Here is a 19,376-nt window from a genome sequence, read left to right as displayed (position 1 = left end):
TTGTTCTAATGGGATATTTCACGCACAATTAATTATACAGGAATAACTACATATGGTATTGAAACAGCTGTGTCAATTTTACACCAGGTGTTTCAGCTGCTGATAAGGTAACCTCTGAAGCACCACTGAACTCAGCACAAGCTATGCGACTGCAACCTAGATTATGCCAGTTTCTGACATGGGGTGATGTTGAGGGTTAGGAAGAAGCAGAACCCTGATGCTTCCCCTTCACAAGCAGCCATTGTCACACACACTAACTAATCTACACAAGAAGCATTAGCAATACCTAGCCTTGCTTGTCACTATTGTCCTCCACTCCTTTTTTCTTTTCTTTTCTTTTTTTTTTCCCATGCCCTTTCAGGCCAAGTACCAGTTTTCTTTGTATGTTAAGAAACCTCAAGATACTTCTGAGTGTAGCAGTACATTCAGGCTCCTCAGCCTAAACTTAGGCTCTGGGTTTTTAGAGGTGCTGACCTACAAACCTCATTGATGGGAATGATTAAAAGTGTGCAGCAAATAGTCTTCCTCAAAAGTCCTCCCTGCAGACCAGGGCTCTTGGGCATTACAGAATTTTCATGAAGATACTAGAAAATCATAGTGGTCGTTGGAGTCACCTGCCTTTTCACTAAAGTGAAAAGTATGGAGAAGAGGAGGCCAAGGGGAAACCCCATCACTCTCTACAGTTACCTGAAAGGAAGTTGCAACAAAGAGGTGTCAGTCTCTTTTCTCAGGTGACAAGAGATTGGAAGTAAGGAAAGGGAGGAAATAGTCTTAACTTGTGCCAAGGTGAGGTTTAGATTGGACATTAGGAAGAATTTCTTCATATAGAGTGATCAAGCACTGGAACCAGCTGCCCAGGGCAATCGTAGAAATCCAAGCCCTGGATGAATTTATGAGACACGTAGACGTAGCTCTAAGGGACTTGGTTTAGTGATGAGGCTCAGTAGGTCAGTTTGATGGTTGGAGTTGGTGATCTTGAAATTTTCTCCAAACTTGATGATTATATAGTTCAATGACTTTAAAGGGAAATTCAGTTTTCTGTACTATCAATCACCAGAAAAAGGCATAGTGGATAAAAGAAAGAACAGCAAACCAAATGAAAAACAAACTATCCAGCCTTTTCTCCACTGTTGAGCATGTTGCTTCCTCTAGAGGCTTGGATCTTGCCATAGATTGCACTCAAAGAAGAGATACTGGCACATTATTGATCTAATTGCAGCTAAAGCGCAGCTACTGACCCCAACAACATTAGCTTTATGCTCTACAGTTGTGAAATGTACAAGTACTGCTGTCAATACTGCAGACATAGAAAATGTGTTTTCTGAAGAGCCAGCTGGTGTACTCAAGAGGATAAGAACTGAGATAAAAAAAAACATGTATTTGGTACTGTAGTGAACAGAGACCCTACAATATAAGTCTGCACTGAGGAAGGAGCTTAGTTAAAATATTCACTAGTCTCCTCCCTAAAGGAATAGTACTTAATACATGTTAAAATATAATTGTATAATTGGAACTCAAGTGTTTGGGTTATGTAAAAAGTGCTGTAGGCGTATCAGCTTAGACAGAGGTAATTGGATCTTGTATATTAGTGCTTTACCCTTAAAGGGATAATCAGCATTTTTTTTTCTTAGTAGTGAGGATGCTGAAGCCTAGAAGCTTGGGGAAAAAAAAAGGTGTTGTCAGAAATTCAACATTTAGACCTATGTTTCTTTTGTTCCTACCTCTATCACTTGCTCGACTGTAAGAATATTTTTGCAGTAGATTGCCTGCTTAATGCAACCCCAGCTGGGTGCCCACACAATGGCAGCAGTGCTACTGCTTTTGGAGAAATCAGCATAAAACTGAATTGTCAGCATGCATCAATCATGGTGCTGAAAATAGGACTAGATAGTAGCATTAAATAATACAATACTTTACATGTATTTATAGTAACAGGTCATACACATAAACCACAAAAGAATTCTTAGGGAGGGCTAGGAGAAGAATTCGGAGCTTTAATCCCTCCTTGAGGCAAGGGTTAATCTTTTATACAAAGAAGAGTAAACAGCCACACACGACTGCTCAGCTCATCTGTTTGAAGGATACAATACAAACAAATATGATTTTACTCACAATAAGTCAAATGATGATCAATGGCTCTACAGCTTTTGAGTATCCAATTGAAGCCCTCAGAAAATCAAGTGGATGTGCAAGAGGATAGGTTACTACTTCATCACAGGCTGAGGACAGGAAAATGTCACCGACTACTTAGTTTTCAAATCTGCTGCAAATCTTTCTAGAGAGGGGGACTCATTTAGTTTGAAAAGGATACAGTGCATCTCTAGGAAGTGAAACAGCAGAGCACAGGTGAAAGCTGTTGTCAACTTTATTCTGTTTCATTTTTACTGAGATAAAAGTAAAGATGTGTAGCTTCTTAAGATAAGGGAGGGGGTGGGTGAGGTGTTGGTTGGGGGACAAGTAAATCCCACATACAACAGCAACATTCAGCATTTTCTAATTTCATCAGTATTGTCCAATACATTCTTGTTTTTCCAAATACAAGAAAAAATACCTGATAGAATAAATTCCAGAAAAACAAAACAAGCATACACACATATGCACACAAAACAAACAGAGAAACAAACAAACAAAAAGACAGGCGTTAGTCTTCTCATTGAGAAACTGGCACCAAGCTTTCAGATTCCCAAATCCAACCAAACTCTCTATTCTCAGGTTAAATCAACAGAAAGTTAATCCAAACTATAGGCATCACCCTAATTTCTTATTTCTCCCTGTATGCAATGCCCACTGAAGATCTCCCTAACTTCTATGACTGGAAGATTTGTGAGAAGTTTGACAACATTACAGATCTCTTGTTTTTGAATAAGTCAAAGTCCCTCTTGATAAGTGATGGGGGGAAGCTACTTTTTTACTTCATTCTAAGTCTCAACAGATCAGGTCTTGTGGATTGAAAAAGCTGAGCAGTTTAAGACAGCTCCTTCTTCAATGCCATCTGAGCAGACATAGGAGGAGAGAGGAAGCGAAAAACAATTAAAGAAGGCAACCCGCACTAGAAGACCAGTTGCTTCCAACTACAAAGATGCCAAGGTCTCAGGGTTCTCTGCTCATGTGTGTAACATTTATTGTATATTTATATCAAACTAGGAACAAATAAAGAGCTTTGCCCTTCTTTTAGGATCTCATCTGCTAACCTGTAAGGATGGCATATGCTTACAAGGTCTCACTCTTTCAGGAATAGTGTCATAACTTTAGACGTCATTATATTGGCATGTGTCATATACAAAATTGTTATGCGTATACACTATAGGCTGAAAAACATCATTATGAAGTGGAGAAGTTCATTTTCAAAGCTTTATGTAGAGAAAATGTAATTTGCAGAGTGACAAGGCTAGAAACTGCTCAGCTCTTTCTAGTTTTCAGCTCCTTCTCTTATGTCATGCTACAGCTACATTATTCCCTTATACTTCCAGTACACACTTTCTTTTTAACATGGGAAAAAATAATAAAAAAAAAACAACCAAAGCAACACAAAAACAATTCTATATACATCATGCCAAGAAAATTAATTTTGGCTTGTAGTTAATGAACAAAGATTATCAATAGTTTTATTTACTTACAGAAAATAACAATACAATAACTAAAGAACAGCAAAAAAAATGCAGTGTTTACTCTAACTTATCACTTTTACATGCTTTGTCTTGTACTCAAAAAAGCAATCTAATACATGACTACTTTCGTCCCCCTTGGTAAATTTTGTGCCAACATTTGTTGGCCCTAAATCCAAATCAAATTCATGAGAAACTAATGGATCAAATTTACAGTTCCACATATTTTATATTCATTTGATGAATTCTGCAAATTTTGTCTTGTGTATCTAAGCATAACAGGAAAAGTAAGGGAATAAAATATTCCGGACTCATGCACTCTTTTAAATGGAAACAATATTTTCAAATAACCATTTTGGTGAGAAAAGTCACAGTTCTTTAACTACCAGCTCTTACTAAGGTCTAAGGAAAATTTGTACACAAGCACTTCAATAAAAAGCCCTGACCCTAAATCCTGAAGCTACAATACACCAAAGAATAGGCATCACAATAAATGTCTTGATATTTACATCAGCTGTTTATGCAGTTTAACCAAATTGATGACACATAGAGGCATATCACTACAATATATTTTTCACCATTTTTCACCAGAAAAATAACAAGGTTACAAAGATAGTGAAGGTTCTAGAGGGGAAGATATATGAGGAACAACTGAAGTCCTTTGGCTGGTTCAGCCCAGAGAAGAGGAGATTGAGTGGCAGCCTATGACTTCCTCAAAAGGTAGAGTAGAGGGACAAGCACTGATACTCATTCTTTGGTGATGAGCTATAGAACCCAAGGGGATGCAATGAAGCTGCGATGGGAGATTCAGGTTGGATTCCACAGCAGAGTGTGGTGTGCATGGGACAGGTTACTCAGGGCACTGGGCATTGCCTCAAGCTGGCAGAGTTCAAGGGTTTTTGGACGACACTCTCACTGATTTTTGAGTGGTCCTGAGTGAAGCAAGGAGTTGGACTTGATCTTTAGGGGTTCCTTCCAACTCAGGAAATTCTATGTTTCTATGAAATCAGTTAGTAGATTCCAAGTGAAAACTGCCCCTTTTTCCTTTCTTAGGTTATTTGAATTTTACTAGTTCTTGATTCAAGGATATAAAAGTTTAAAAAGAGATGTTTCAAGTACACTGGTGGGATGTTACTTATTAGAGATTTTGACAACAAATTGTGTTGTTATTTATTGTACCATTCAAAGTTCTGTTTTACTTCTCTTGCATAAAAAAAAAAAAAAAAAAAAAAAAAAAAAAAAAAAACCTCAGTGACTTGTTAACTTGCATGTTCTATATAAGGCAAAATAGACTTCTGCTATCACAAACTTTTCTGACACTTTCAAATGCAGCTTTACAGCCTTAAACAGACATTCCTCTGCTCCCACCCACCATCTCATCCAGGGCCTACAGTCACCAAATTTTGAAAATTTAAGAGTGGGAGTATTGCTAATGTAGCAGGTAAGTGTAGAACTTAATGCCCTGTTCATATGGATGCATGTACACATGAGAGGCTATGCACACTTTTTTCTATTCCTGTCCACCATTTACTCCAGAAATTCTCTGTAAACTTTATTTTCCTCCCCAACCACATCCACTGACCTGGAATCTAAATGTGAATTCTAAGTAAGATCCAGTAGCAGGAAAAAAAGCAAATATATGTATTTGAAAAGAAAACCAACCAACCAAACAAACAAACAAAAAAAGAAATAAGATGCAGAGCTGAACAAGGGAAGCACCAGAGGAAGCATAGTACTTCAAGGACAAATCCAAAGATGCTTAATTTCATTCAAAAGTAACAGGTATGTAAGTACTTTCAGTGATAATGTTAAAGTCTTACAAGCTCTGCCAGAGCTTTTCTTTCTGTTTCACTAACCCAAAAAAGTTAAAAAAACTAACCCCAGGAACAGTAGCCCCTACAATCCTTGCTCCTTTCTATTTTATCAAAAGGTGTTACATTGATTCTCAGTAAATCTTCTGTGGAATCAATAGAGGAACAGAAGGTAACACTCTGAACACTTACCCTCCTTTCTCTTATTTTAAACCCTGGATTATGCTTCCTGAATTTCCTTCTGTTTCAACTGAAGCAGTATTTCACTTAGAACTGCTAAAACCCACACTGTCCCTACTGCAAAGTGAGCTGTATGGTTGCATGCTAAATTCCTCCTCCTTTCTGTGGAAATTGGATGAGGTGACTTATAGAGGTCCTTTCCAATCAACATTTCTATGATTCTGTGATTACTTTGTACACATTCTCATAACATGAGCTGACCCCATTCTATCTGAGCTCTTTTTATGAATAAACTGAAGATGATGGAGGAAATATCATCAGACTATAGAACAACTAATTCTTATTTACTAACAGAAACTTTATTAACCCCTGGAGACCTATACTGTCCCTCCCGGTGAATACAAATAGCCAGGAGATATCTGGTGCTTGCAGACAGAATGAGGATTAGTTTGAGAGCAGCTTCTTGGCATCTCCAACTTTTTCATTCCATCACACTGGAAAGTAGAAGTGGCTAGTTCTCTATGAAAAGGTGCCACTCTCGAGCACGATGACAAATTAACACTGTTTCTGGAAGCCAACTCCTCTTTAGGGTTCAACTCACAGATCTATGAGAGACAGCAATCCTTTGTACCAAAAGATGTGCCAACCCGACCTGAAGAAGCAAGTGTGAAGATCAGTAATCTTACGATAATAATAGTTTTAATACAAAAGCTCCTTTTTCATAATCAGAAATCTTCCAGTCATCTCAAGATATCTCACAAAATCATACTTTCCTCTTTCTCTGCTGGATCCCAACATCTTTCAAAGCTACAAGCATGAAAACAATGGAAAGACATATCCTTAATGCAGTAAAATTAAAGAGCAGCATGCTTGCAAATCATGTAGGGGTTGGTGCATATATTAAAGAGTGCAAAACACCAGGGCTTTAAAGGAGAAGGTGCAACAAGGGTGTCTGTAGTGCGTATAGATGCACAAAATTAGATCCTCAAATGTATTTTCTAGGTCATTTTTTCTCCCTTCTCTGCTCTCCTCCTCCTCCCCTGAGCTTTTATTAATTGTTCTGGGAGGGAATACATATTTCAGAGTGTATCGCCATACATCAGAGTGTATCACTACGTCCTATGAAAACATATTGTCCTGGTTATTTTATATTCCAAACTACTGAAGTATTTGTCATCAGCTAATTTTGCCAGTGCTAAAACGTAGTATGCTTTCTTATGATGCTGTGTTTATTTCCCATCCTGCTAATCTATAATCTTATTTCAGCCAATGATTGGAAATCCAAGTACAAACACTAACATAGACAAGTGAATGTAATTAGTAGAAACAGAATGGATTTTATTTATTTTATAGGTACCATAAAAAACAACAATGTAGAATGATTAAGATTGAAAAGACCTCTAACATTATCCATTCCCACCATGCCCACTAACCATTTCCCTCATTACCACACTTCTACATTTCTTAAGCTCCTCCAGAAATGCTGACTTTACCACTGCTCTAGGCAGACTGTGCCAATGCCTCACAGACACCTACCAAGTAATTTTTCCTAATATTCAGCCTGGAAGTCCCCTGCTGCATCATGAAGCAATAACTTCTTGTCCTGTCTCTGCTACTTGGGAGAAGAGGCCAATTCCCACCTCTCCTCAACATCCTTTCAGGGCATTGTAGGGAGTGATAAAATCTCCCCTGAGCATCCTCTTCTCCATACTAGAAAACCCCAGTTTTCTCAGCTGCTCCTCATAAAACTTGTGCTCTGACAGAGCTACTAACAGTAATGAAAAATCTTTCAGTCAGTTTTACTGATTTCTGTGTTCTGGGTTTCATAGTACTGTAATGTTTTTCCTGAATTTATAGTCAGTTGTAGTATCTAGATTTAATTCAAAGCTTAAAACATTTACATGGACCTCCAAACTGAGCTGAATGCCCCTTCAAACTATGAACCTGACCAGGCTCTCCAAGAGACACGAAATATGTGCAAAGCAGTTACTAATTTGCCTCCTTGCTTTAGGATTAGAATGATGTCTTTACTTCATTTCTGCCTCACATATCATCCTATGGCTATTATTAAACAAACTTCACAAAATTAAAAGTCAAAGAACCAGAGCCCCAAAAAAGTGCTTCTTTCCTCCAACAACTTTATGTATGTAATGCCACTTGAATGGATGGAGATTAGAGCCTATCAGCACCTTCATTTCGAATCCACTTTTCCTGGGGCTTGCAAATGAAGCATGACAATTTGCTATAGGCAAAAATTCGGATGTGAAATCTCAGAAATGGAGGAAGAACTTTATAAAAATATAAACAATAATACTTCAAGTTATAGATAAAATACTGTGGGGAGCAGACTGGAATCAGAAAAAGTAGGAAGAAATGCTTTGATTCTCTTGTACATCATTGCAAGTGTCCTCCCCCATCTCTGTCTCATTGTGGCTTTAGGTTGTTCCTTAAAACCCATGGTGCATTGTACTTACACTGCTCATTTCATTTCAGTGCTGCATATATGCAGTAATTATTACTTCTCAATACTCCTCTGAAGTAGGTATTACCAACTCAATTTTCTAGAAGGAGATGCAATTTGCCCCAAGCCACAGCAGGAATCCTGGGTGAATCAGAAACAGAAAATAGGAATTCCAGGCTCCCTGGCCTAAATTGAGGCCACAGATTCCTTTATGACAGTGACTGTTTTCTCAATGTTTTATAAGACTGATTGCGATGTGATGGAACTATGCTTAATAGAGACTGGGGTGTTCCTCCTCAAGAATTTCATCCCACTGCCAGCTGATAAAGCCTCAGAATAAATCTAAATTCTAAGTTCATTAAGCTTCAACGTATGTTAACAGGTTGTTTTTAAAAGTTATATACTAGGCTTAGAATCTGGCAGACAGCATGCATTACTAATTTAAACACCTATGCATGTTTCTAATTCACTGAATTCAAATTTCTGCCTGACTGGAAAGATCTACAGTTGATAAAGTATCAATGTAGATTATAGTATAGAATCACTGAATGGCTTGGGTTTGAAGGGACCTTAAGGACTATCCAGATGCAATTCCCTGGGCAGGATGGCCAGCCGCTAGACCAGGTTTCCAGGGCCTCATCCAACCTGACCTTGAATAACTCCAGGGATGGGCCTTTCATAGCTTCCCTGGGTAGCCTGTTCCTGTTCCTCACCATCCTCTGAGTAAAGAATTACAATCCCTTGGCTTTGGAGGGTGAAGTACCCCTGTATGCTGAAGACAGACTCTTGTCTTTTGTTGAGTCCAAGGCAGGTTTCTTACAGATTTGGGTTTGGAGCACTATAGGAATATACATAGGTGAAGGACTAGCTGCTTCCAGGTGGACTGTTACTGGTGTGGTGGTAGTAGGTCCAGAAAAAACAAGCCTGCCACAACTTTTATGATCTCTGCCTTATTTATTTAGGTTTTCCAATGTCTCCATCGTGGAATCACAACTGAGACCCTTAAACCACATCCACTAAATACATCAACTTTCCTGCCTGCTTCTTGGTTCCAGGCCAAGTGGTTCAGAGAGATTTGAGTCCACATTGGTACTAAAGTAGCAATTTCATTAAACAAAACTGAGGAGCTGTGCTGTAGGCTTTCAAATATTATATAAAGACAAGGGATTGGGATGTTTGCAGACACAGAGGCTGATGGGATAGGGTTGAAGGAGAGGCTGTGGGCTAAAAGTCATCTACCCAGATTCAGCCTTATCTGTTTTCTCTTGTAAAGAGTCCCTGCAGTGAATCATGGCAAGGTTACAGTCCCTGGAGGTGTTCAAGAAACATGGAGATTTGGCACTGAGGAACATGGTTTAGTGGACATGGAGGTGATGAGTTGACTGTTGGACTAGATGATCTTAGTGGTCTTTTCCAATTCTAATGAATCTTTGATTCCATGATTCAAAAAGCATTGTAGCATCCCAAAACACTGCCAAGGACCCAAACTATCTATTCTCTTTTATTTAGCAATATAGGCATATCCCCACAAATCTTGCAGCTGTCTCAGGTACTTTAGTTACAAGTCTATTTCCACAGGAGATGAGAGCATATCTTGCAAAGCAAGTGGCCTTATGTGTGTCTACAATGTCTTCTGCAGACAGCTGTCTATTGACTCACACTCTATCATGCTTACCACAAATACGGAGCCTCCAGGTGATTCATCAGTGAACTTCAGTGCTGACATCAGCTTACATCTTTCTGAAAACTCATATTTGGCATATTCTATCTTAATTACATTAAACAGCTGTGAGCATTTCCTGAAGGAAATCTCCCTAAAATAATGTGTCAGGAATCTCAGAATCAAGGTTTCAGCAACATCAGTTTGAGGAAAAATTGAAAAACAAGAATTTCAGTTCAACACAGATTCAGACACTTCACCAAAACTAGAAAGGCTGATTTCTGGCCAAATAAAAATTTGATAGGATTTGAGGAGGGCCATCCTCAGAATTTATAATGGTTCTTTTCACACAAGAGCCTACTGACTCAAAAGAATAGCCCAAAATTCCTTACTAAATTCTGTGAAATATCTTCTGGGATTACAGACTGTAAACTGTAAAAGGGAGTCAGAGGAAGTCCCATCACAAATTTTAATTCCTATTCAGGTTTCCATTGCATTCAACATAACCCTCAAGAAGGCTCTCTTGAAAAATCCACTTCCTAGTGATCACCAATACTATATCAAAAGCTTAAAGATGAAATATAATCAGAAAGATGAAAATGATAAATACCTATATTTTAATAATGAGAATATTTCAGACAGCTACATATGAAACATAAAAGCTACTTTTCAAAGATCAGGAGAATACTGTTCAGTGACAGTTTTCAGTTTTGTTGCTATTATTACTTGAATTTATTTATACAACACTTCTTTATCACCATTCTTTTTCTTTGACATCTATTACAGGTAAGATGAATGTCTATGTTTAACATGCTCTCAATCAATAACTAATTTGTAAAATCAAACAGCTTACACTACATTGTATCAATTTATTCCAGTATTTATATATTTATATTTTAAAATCTCATTTTATGTTACCAATAAATATAGCTTTCAACAACAATAACAAAAAGTAAATAAATTAAAAATTGAATGTCTGAGCACTCTTTAAACTTCTCCTTCTTGGGGACCTAAGTAACCTTTAGCTCCATGCCTCCTGCTCTACTTTTTCCATAGGTATACTTTATTGTCATATTTAGTGCTTCAGTTATGCAGTGCTTCAGTGCTTGTGTAATCATGACAATCAACTCCGCTATATTAAGAGCTTAAAAAAGAAATCAATTTTTCCCAGCATGGCTATATGTTCAAAGTTACAATATGGAGGGTATTCATTACCCCCTTCAGGTGAATTTTAAGTGACCTGGAGTGATGAAAATTAGATGTCATTGCTGTGCTACCAGCAGAAGCATGCACAGAAAGCATCATGAGCCATGCAGACCAATGTCCAGCTTTTGACAGCTGCCAGAAACAGATGTTTTGACAAAATATAAAAAATTTCCAATGGTTTTAATTATACAGATATTGAATATCCTGCTTGCAACAGCAGATTCTTTCAGTTTATAAACTTTTCAAAATACAAATGTTCAGTAAAAAGCACAGAACTTTCTGTGTTGTATTCTTAATTTCTGGGATCTGCACATTTCCTATAGTGTAGTATCCCAGGGAATCTCCTACGAGTCTCCTATCTCCTCCACAATGTACAGGCAGCTCGTGGGTAGGACAGTGGCAAAAGATGAGACACAGTATTTTCACACAAGCAGGAATATTTATAACATCTGATCTTGATGCGTCTAGAAAATGCCTGAGCATTGACTGCCCAGACATTGGCCAGTGCCAATTTCTGACAGCAACGCTTGTCTGCCTTCCTGTGACTTCTCTCCTTCTTGATTGAGGAAATGGGATTTTCATTTCAGAGGATTCAGAATCTAACTTTTTGGGTTTTTTGTCTCCTTTTCAAACTCGCCATATCTCGTTGGTGGTTTTTTTTTGTTTTTTTTTTTTTCTTTTCTGCTGGTGCCTCCAAGACCCTTGCTTCAGTTCTAGTCCACTGCTTTCTCCCCAAGAGCCTGAGCTGCTCTCTCTGCCTTGTCCTCATTCATGCCTTTTCTCTGTTTCTCCCACCTGAATCATAGCACCACAGAATTGTAGGGGTTGGAAGGAACCTCTGGGGATCAAGTCCAACTCCTTGCTCAAGCAGGCTTTTCCTGGTGCTGCCTATTGCCTCTCCTTAGTCTTTGGTCATTGTATCTTGTGATATTGACTTCTGCAGCAATCACACAGTTCAAGACAAACTCAGAAGCACACAAGAAGTCATAGTCTACTCTCTGCCAGAGTACTTCATCAGTGAAATTCTCTTCAGTGATTCAGAATAAGCTGGGAAGAGGAGCATCTACTATATTCTTAAAACCGTGAGGATTTCCTTGCACAGCCAAGCAATTTGCTACTTTGGTCTCAGAACATGCCAGACTGGTGAGCTGTCAAATCAATGTATAGTTTATATTTGCCCCACACACATTAGTGATGGATAAGGACACCTGAGGAGGGCTTGTTCCTATTCCTGAGGTAAGAGTGTTTAAGTGCAGGATGTTACACAGTGCTTAATTGAAGGAGAGAAAGAAAAAAAGATGCAGCCATCAGAAATTGCTTGGGCTTACCCCATGTCTAGCTTGCATCGATGCTATGCAGGAGGAATATTCTCCTTGCCTTGAATTCTGTGCACTAATGCACAAATCTCTGTGACACAACTGATCTTACTCAAAGCCTCTTGCCAGTGGCAATCCTACATCTCTTCTGTAACTCCAGTTGCTGAGCACTTTTATTTTAACACTGCTGTGGCCTAACAAGAATAGGTGAAAATAGGTTTCTCAGTGCCACTGTCAAATGTTATGCATAGCAAGTGGCAGCAATGTTCCAGCTGACTTACTCGGCTGATTGTCTGTGAATAGGCAGAAAACTCTTTCAGAGAGTTCCAGAGCCCTATACAATATATCAGTCTCTACAGAGGGATCACAGCAGTCAATATAACTATAAATACACTGTATTTTCCCATATATTCATTTCTGGACCCAAAAAATCTGAACAAAAATAAGTCTAGAAATAAGAGTGGAGTCAGATGTTACGTCCACATCAGCAAGCAGCAGGCAAGGATTCAAAGAATGAGGAGCTGACTGGAAATTTTGGGGTGAGTTTTCTTTTGAAATATTTCTAATATGTATTAATAAGTCAAAACCCCAAAAGATTTTGCATAGTACTTGTTGCATTCCTGGACTGCATTTTTCTGCTTAGCGTCACCAAAAAGCAATCCCATTTGTACACTCCAAGCTTTCTCTGTAACAGAAAACAAAACAAGACATATGTGTAGGACTGGGAGATTCACTTCAAAAGCTCATTTATAATTTAAATGAAAATGTTAATCTACACATATCCAGAAACCACCTGCAAGAGTCCCAAAATGCAGAGCTGCATCAAGTGCCTATAGCATGCAAATCTTTGAGCATGATCTACTGCTTATTACTCCTAATCAGAAAAAATATTTTCTTGTCACCTCAAATGACTGTTTCTTTTAATAAATTGCTTCCTTCAATAACCAGATCTAGACTGTGATAGAGACTATTCGCTATTAAGGATTAAGTGACAGATCAGAGCTTGTGCAAGAGTCAACAATGCTAGTAAAGAAAATTAACAAGTTTCTAGTAATTTGATCACAACACTAATAGTAAGCTAAATAAATGTGACTGCCCAGACATTCAGTAATAACTCTTTTATTTGTGCTAATAAGGCTTTCTATTTAGCAACAGCTTTGCAAAACGTGCAAGTTTTAGCAGCTAAAGAAACAAGAGGTTTGACTTCTACTGTCACCTTGGATAGTGCAATATATAATTATTTGGCTGTTTCAGCTAAAATGAAAAAAAAAGATTTGGAAAAAAACAAAATCAGCTATTGTGCCAGATAACAGGTTGCTATAGATGTACCAGGAGGAAAGAAAGAAGGCAGGGAAGAGAGGAAGTTTTATTTTGTCACCTGTTTTAAACTTTCATATTATGCTTGGATGGAAAAATAAACCCAGACATAAGGAAAGGGGAATTTATCAAAATATCTGATCAAAGTTAACAAACAGTGAGGTCATAGACCTGTCAAAGGAATCTTTTCAATAAGCGTTATCCATACAGAGAGATAAAGGAGCTAAGATAGAAAAAACTCTTCCATGCAAGTGTCAGAGTTATGACTGAAGTGCAGTTTAAGAAACATCTTTGTCAATCTGAAATACCTTTCTGGCACTCCTAATAAGAGCAAAATGAACAGGATATTAAGACTCAGAAGATAATTCCTCAGCAATACTGAATTAACTATGAGGACTCAGTTCAGCAAAGTGAGTAAGCATATACAGACATTTAATTGTGCATTTAAATCTCCTCACTGAGAGCTTGAGATACACCTTAGCACAGATCTGAATGTAGACTTGATAATGATTATCTTTTTTTATTTTATTTATTTATATTTGAACCTTCCTTTAATCCACATGCACAAAGCAGTCCAGTAGCTGTGGAACAACACTGGGACTCAAGTGATGTGCACACTTTCACGTCCCAACCCTTCAAGATCATAAACAAAACAATTTTGCAAAACCCATACCAGCATCTAAGGGCCACATTTTCAAACCTGCTTATCTCCTCTCTGCCACATCCCTGTAGTCCTGTGAAGGAAGCATTGGTATTTCCCAACCAGAAATGGGAGAAGTGCTTAACTATGTTAAAGTAGAGTGCAATAGTGATACTTGTGATGCTACTACCCCTCCTTTCAGACTAAACTGCTCTGAATTCTTAGCAATTTGAAGGTTGAGGATCATGAAACTAGGCACCAACAAAAGTAAAGGCCCAGGATGAGGTCAGTGGTCAGAATACAAAGAATCAAGCCAAAACAAAAAAGCTTCCCACAGACACAGTTTAGATTCCTCTACTGCCTTCTTTGCAACATATGGTGTAGTAAGACATGCACACTTTCTCCCTGCCCCCTCAATTTAACTCTCTGGCACCACCTGTTAGGAGCGAGCAGACTGTAAGAAATTATTGCGCTGGGGACAGATATAAATGGTTGTGATGGTTCTGATGTAGTGCATTTCTCTCACTAATGTCTGTGCTCATTGGAAAAGAAGACTGTATTTGGCATAAAATCAGAACTGAAATCTGTAAGTCAGGATTATGAGCAATAGTTTATTACTATAACTTGCACTGTCCTTTAGAAAAGAGCTGGTTAACAGTCTGACTGGTTATTTTATCAATTGGAGATATTTGCCTGAAACATGAATTCCTTTGTTGTCACTTCCACCATCTATATTTTAAAACTATCTTTCTACTCTGAGGACCTATGTTCTCTTCTTCCACACAGAACACAAGTGTTATTCCTATATATGTTTCTTCCCAAGTTGAACAACCATGTGATAGCAGAAGGCACAATATTATGAGCGTGCTTAGGTCCATGATTTCATGACATATAACTAAAATACTTCTCAAAAGAAACATCCTTCTTTCTTTCCAAACTTTTTTTGTTTGCAGAAATTGGATCTGTATCTATAACTTGAGAAATGTAGTCCTATGAATCCAAAGCATAAAATTATATATAGAGATAGGGTCTGGAGAATACAAAGGAATGAGACAGTGATTCTTGAAATGAGGCAGATGATGGACTGGGATGCGGATAGATCTCACATATACTTGCTGTTGTATCAAAGAGGACTAATATGACATGTGCTGAGCCATCCCAGGACAACTCAACTCACTGATGCTCCTTCTCATCTTTCTTGAAATGATCACTATTCTCCTTTGAGAAGCAGTTCGTACACCATCACAAGAAGATAAAACATTGGCTGTGACTAACTTAATGAGCCTGAAGCTCCAGAGAAAGTGTGGGAAAAGAAATTTGAAATTTAATATTTTTATTCTCTTGCTTATTCCTAATAGGATCTGAAAATCATGAAAGAGCTTAAGTGCATCAAAGAATATCCTTTGAAAATCATGCTTACAGACAGGAATACAAATTGGATACCAGTCTCTAGGTCACTGGCCTATCTTTGTAGAAGGGTGTCTTGCATTTAATTTCCCCTGATTAACAATTCACCTTCACTAATTAGAATTTGATACTTGAAAACAAGGGGGGGTAGGGGGGTTATGTTTTTAAGTTAAAAATTGAAATTAAATTTGAATTGTTATTGTGAATAAACTGCACATTAAAAAAGCATTTAAACTGTTAAACTCTTGATGCTATTTTTATCACTAGTGGCATCATGACACAGCGATTAAATTATAACCCTTTCAGTAAAAGACTGTATTTTTAGCTATTTAAGATGTAAGTGAAGAAGCAAGAAACTTTGGTACAGAAAGTCTCATGTAATGTGAGACATAAGCAGGTTGTAGTTTAGGGAAAGAAGAAGGTAGATAACTAGATTGTAGATGTTTCACCATAATCTCATTTGTGTTTAATGGTATTACAGGATCCAGTAGATCATTAACCTCTACCCAAATTAAGTTTAGGGAGCATTAGGTCATCTATATCCTATTTCCTAAAAGTACTTCATCTTATTCAGGCTACTCTATCATATAAGAACTCAAAATATTACAGTGTGTTCCCTGGTTTGTGGACTGTACAACTAAAATTTGATTCTGTGAGCATTTTAATCTTTGAGGATTAAAATCTTACACATTAAGATGACTTAGATATTATTATTAGCATTACCTTTTTATGTAAATACTCTTTTCTTACTCTATCTTAATCATATAGGAACATTTATTTACTTAATTTTCTATAAGGATAGCAAGGAAAAGGAATGGGAAAAACAGTGTAAACCCCTCGCACAATTATTGTGGTTGACCCAGCGATCCAAGAACCAAACTTGTTTACCCAAAGACAAGAACTTTTTAAAACATGCCATCACTTTTGAATTATTACAGTAAAATCACAAGCAACATTTGCTATATCCTAATGTTGAATCAGAATGGATATATAGGGAGAAATACAGCCTAATCCGACACCTTTGTTCAAACATTTGGGGTGGGATTGCATTACACAGCCCCAAATTAAACTTCTCTGTCTGACTGCGCCACCTTTTGATTTACATTTAAAAGAGAAAATAAATCATTGTCCGGTCCTTAAAAAGAAAACATTTCTTTAAAGATATTCCCATAGACTTAAAAATGGGTTCAGGAGCTTACTTTATTCATTTCTTACAGAGAAGTGCCGGGCTGCATACTTTAATACTGCTGTTACAATTAAAAGCCATGTCAGCAATAGAAAAGGAAAAAAAAAACATATTCATTCGTGCTGGTTTGTATAATAGCAGCATACACATCCAAATCAATAAAGCCGGGCAAACGGCAGCGTGGTGGCTCAGTAATCTTAGCACTGTTAGCTAAGTATGCAATCGAGTCTAAAACAAATGCTTCATAATCCATTCGATTCTCCCATGTAAATCTATACTCATATAGTCCTGGGAAATAAGAAACCTTTACTCCTGCTGATATCTTTTCTTAACATTTAAAACGTACCGACTGTAAGCCCTAATTTATAGCAACGTATCGCAATTTGCACTGAAATATCAAGTCAGACATGAAATTAAACAGCACAGATATTCAAAGGAGTTACAGCATGCATTTAAATACATTAACCACATCCTACCTTGCATCCAAACATCAACGACAAAGTGTTGTTGGTGCATGCAACTTTGCAGTGGCAAATCATTGGTGTAAAGCAGTCAGGATTTTTAACAATAGGGCACATTCCTTTAGTGCTGCAGTAGTGGCAGCCTTCTGAAGGCTAAAAACAAGTAGCTAATACAGCACATGGAGTGGCAACATATGCTGCTCAACAGCTAGCTTTTCTCTTGCTGGTCAGAAGCAGCCTGCTTGATTCTCTACCTGTGTCCCATTCAGCCATCCTCTTCTTTGTTGATGAATCAACGATGCAGCATTGATCGCAAATCTCAGGATTTCCCTTCCTCTGGGAAATTAGTTTTTACATTGGAAAAAAAAAAAAAAAAAAAAAAAAAAAGAGGGGGGGGAGAGAAGAAGAGAGAAATGGAAATGAGGGGGACTAGCAGGTGTGGCAGTATTAGCATGTAAAAGGATGTAAACGCCTACTCATAACAATCACATAAGATTGTCATGCTAGCTGAAGTGGGCTGAAATTATTCCATCGGAAGAAAAATACTGCAGCTCCTGATTTGGTAAAAAGCCAGTGAGTTGCTGCAATACATAGTCATTGTGGGGAGAGAAGAGAGAAAAAATTACTTATCTAAGAAGCCAGAATCCTCAGCCTTTATCAATATGCATTCCAGCAAGGATTCCCTTCCCAGCGCCTCCCCGAGAAAAAGAATCAAATCAGTCGCAACTCCGGAGAAGCGGTGACCTTTGCTTTCCCCAAAAAGATGAATCCCAGCATGAAACAAACTGTACTCAAAGCTGAAAATCCCAGATGCTGGGAGTTTGCAATCAGGAAAATGCAAGTAACATTTATCCAATCCTGGCTTGCCACATGGGAGCTTTCTCCAGGCACAAATTTACAAATAGACAGGTTGAAGGATTGCAGGAGACACGGAATAAAGATATGAAGTTACACGGAAAATGCACCAGCGTGAAGATCCAAATGCAACCCTCTCTAAGCTCTGCTTTTGAGGCAATGTAACCGCTGACTCTCCAGCTAGAGCTGTTATCCTATAACCTGCAAATGGCTTTCTCTGTTCCAGAAATGCAATAATTAAAGAAGTTTGGGAGCATAACGCTGTTTTGGATTTGGTTACAGCTGCCGCTGTTTCTTCAGTTAAAGCAACACCAGCTGAAAATGCATAATAAAGCATTTGGATGAGCAAACTGCTAGCTGTGCTTTTTAAGAGGATTATTTATATCAGAAGTTGGATGAATATACCCTCCACTTCTAGGGTCAGCACACACAGATACAAAACGCAAAGGCTGTGATGAAGGAAGGAAAGCATGTCTTCACAGATTTCACAGCTGATGGCAAAGCAAACCCAGCAGTTGTGTCACAGCGACATGACCCCGCATTTTGCACCTCACTAAGCTCTGCCCATCACATTAGAAACTCTTTCGAAAGAAATGAGAGCAGCTTGTCTCCCTGGTAATTGTGAGTGCATTCTCCAGGCACAATTGAGACAATTTTCTGTAATAGACGCGAACAAAAAAAATTGTTATACAACAGAATGGAGAGAGTGGCAAATGGAGGTCTGTATGCAGCTACCTCAGACAGGATAGAGTCAGTGTTACAGAATTATTAAACAGATCTGAGACTGCAGACGCTAATGTAGAAGAGCTTTGCTATTAAGCTTTTATACTGATATAAATGTGGATATATGTTTGTGTGCATTGCATGTATGTATTTATATTTTAAGAAGGATTTATCTGGCACAACTTGCCCTCCTTTGCAGAGTTCTAAAACATTTTAAAAAACCCCAACATTTTATTAAACAGCTTTGATTCTACACTTCATCACTGTACAAGAACTTCCTTTTCGAGTGTGTGTGTGTGTGTGTATGCAGCCAAATTTCAGCTGGGCACGATATGTCCTGATTATTGTTTCTCACTCTTGGTATTTTCAAAGTTAGGATTTGAACCTGCACTCAGTAAAATGACAGCAGTTGATCATTCAGAGTACCAGATAAGATTGCTCAGCAGTTAAAGTTACAACCCAGTTCCAGTTCTGAAGATTTATGTCTCGCAAATAACAGGCTCTTACAATTCAGTGTCCTCAATTCACTCAGCTGGTAGCTTTAATCC

At 38.0% G+C, this 19,376-nt stretch overlaps 1 protein-coding gene across 18 annotated transcripts in view; it reads right to left on the bottom strand.

The window, feature by feature from the left end:
* DLG2 (discs large MAGUK scaffold protein 2) overlaps positions 1-19,376 on the bottom strand; it is a 986,929-nt gene that overhangs the window by 607,704 nt on the left and 359,849 nt on the right. The window contains exon 1 of one of the 18 annotated variants that reach the window (XM_052669576.1): positions 17,266-18,224. The exons of 15 other annotated variants lie outside the window; for them this stretch is intronic. In XM_052669576.1, the coding sequence (XP_052525536.1) occupies positions 17,266-17,367 (102 nt within the window). In that variant the 5' untranslated portion in view covers positions 17,368-18,224. Of the gene's footprint in view, positions 1-17,265; positions 18,225-19,376 lie in introns of those variants that run through there. 2 more of the 18 variants (XM_052669644.1, XM_052669686.1) reach the window with 2 other exon arrangements.

Source organism: Tympanuchus pallidicinctus, unplaced genomic scaffold (genome assembly GCF_026119805.1).
Source record: "Tympanuchus pallidicinctus isolate F22 unplaced genomic scaffold, pur_lepc_1.0 scaffold11, whole genome shotgun sequence".
In the NCBI taxonomy this organism is placed as follows: Eukaryota; Metazoa; Chordata; class Aves; order Galliformes; family Phasianidae; genus Tympanuchus; species Tympanuchus pallidicinctus.
The sequence above is the reverse complement of the archived record's forward strand: the minus strand, read 5'-3'. Positions and strand labels throughout refer to the sequence as shown.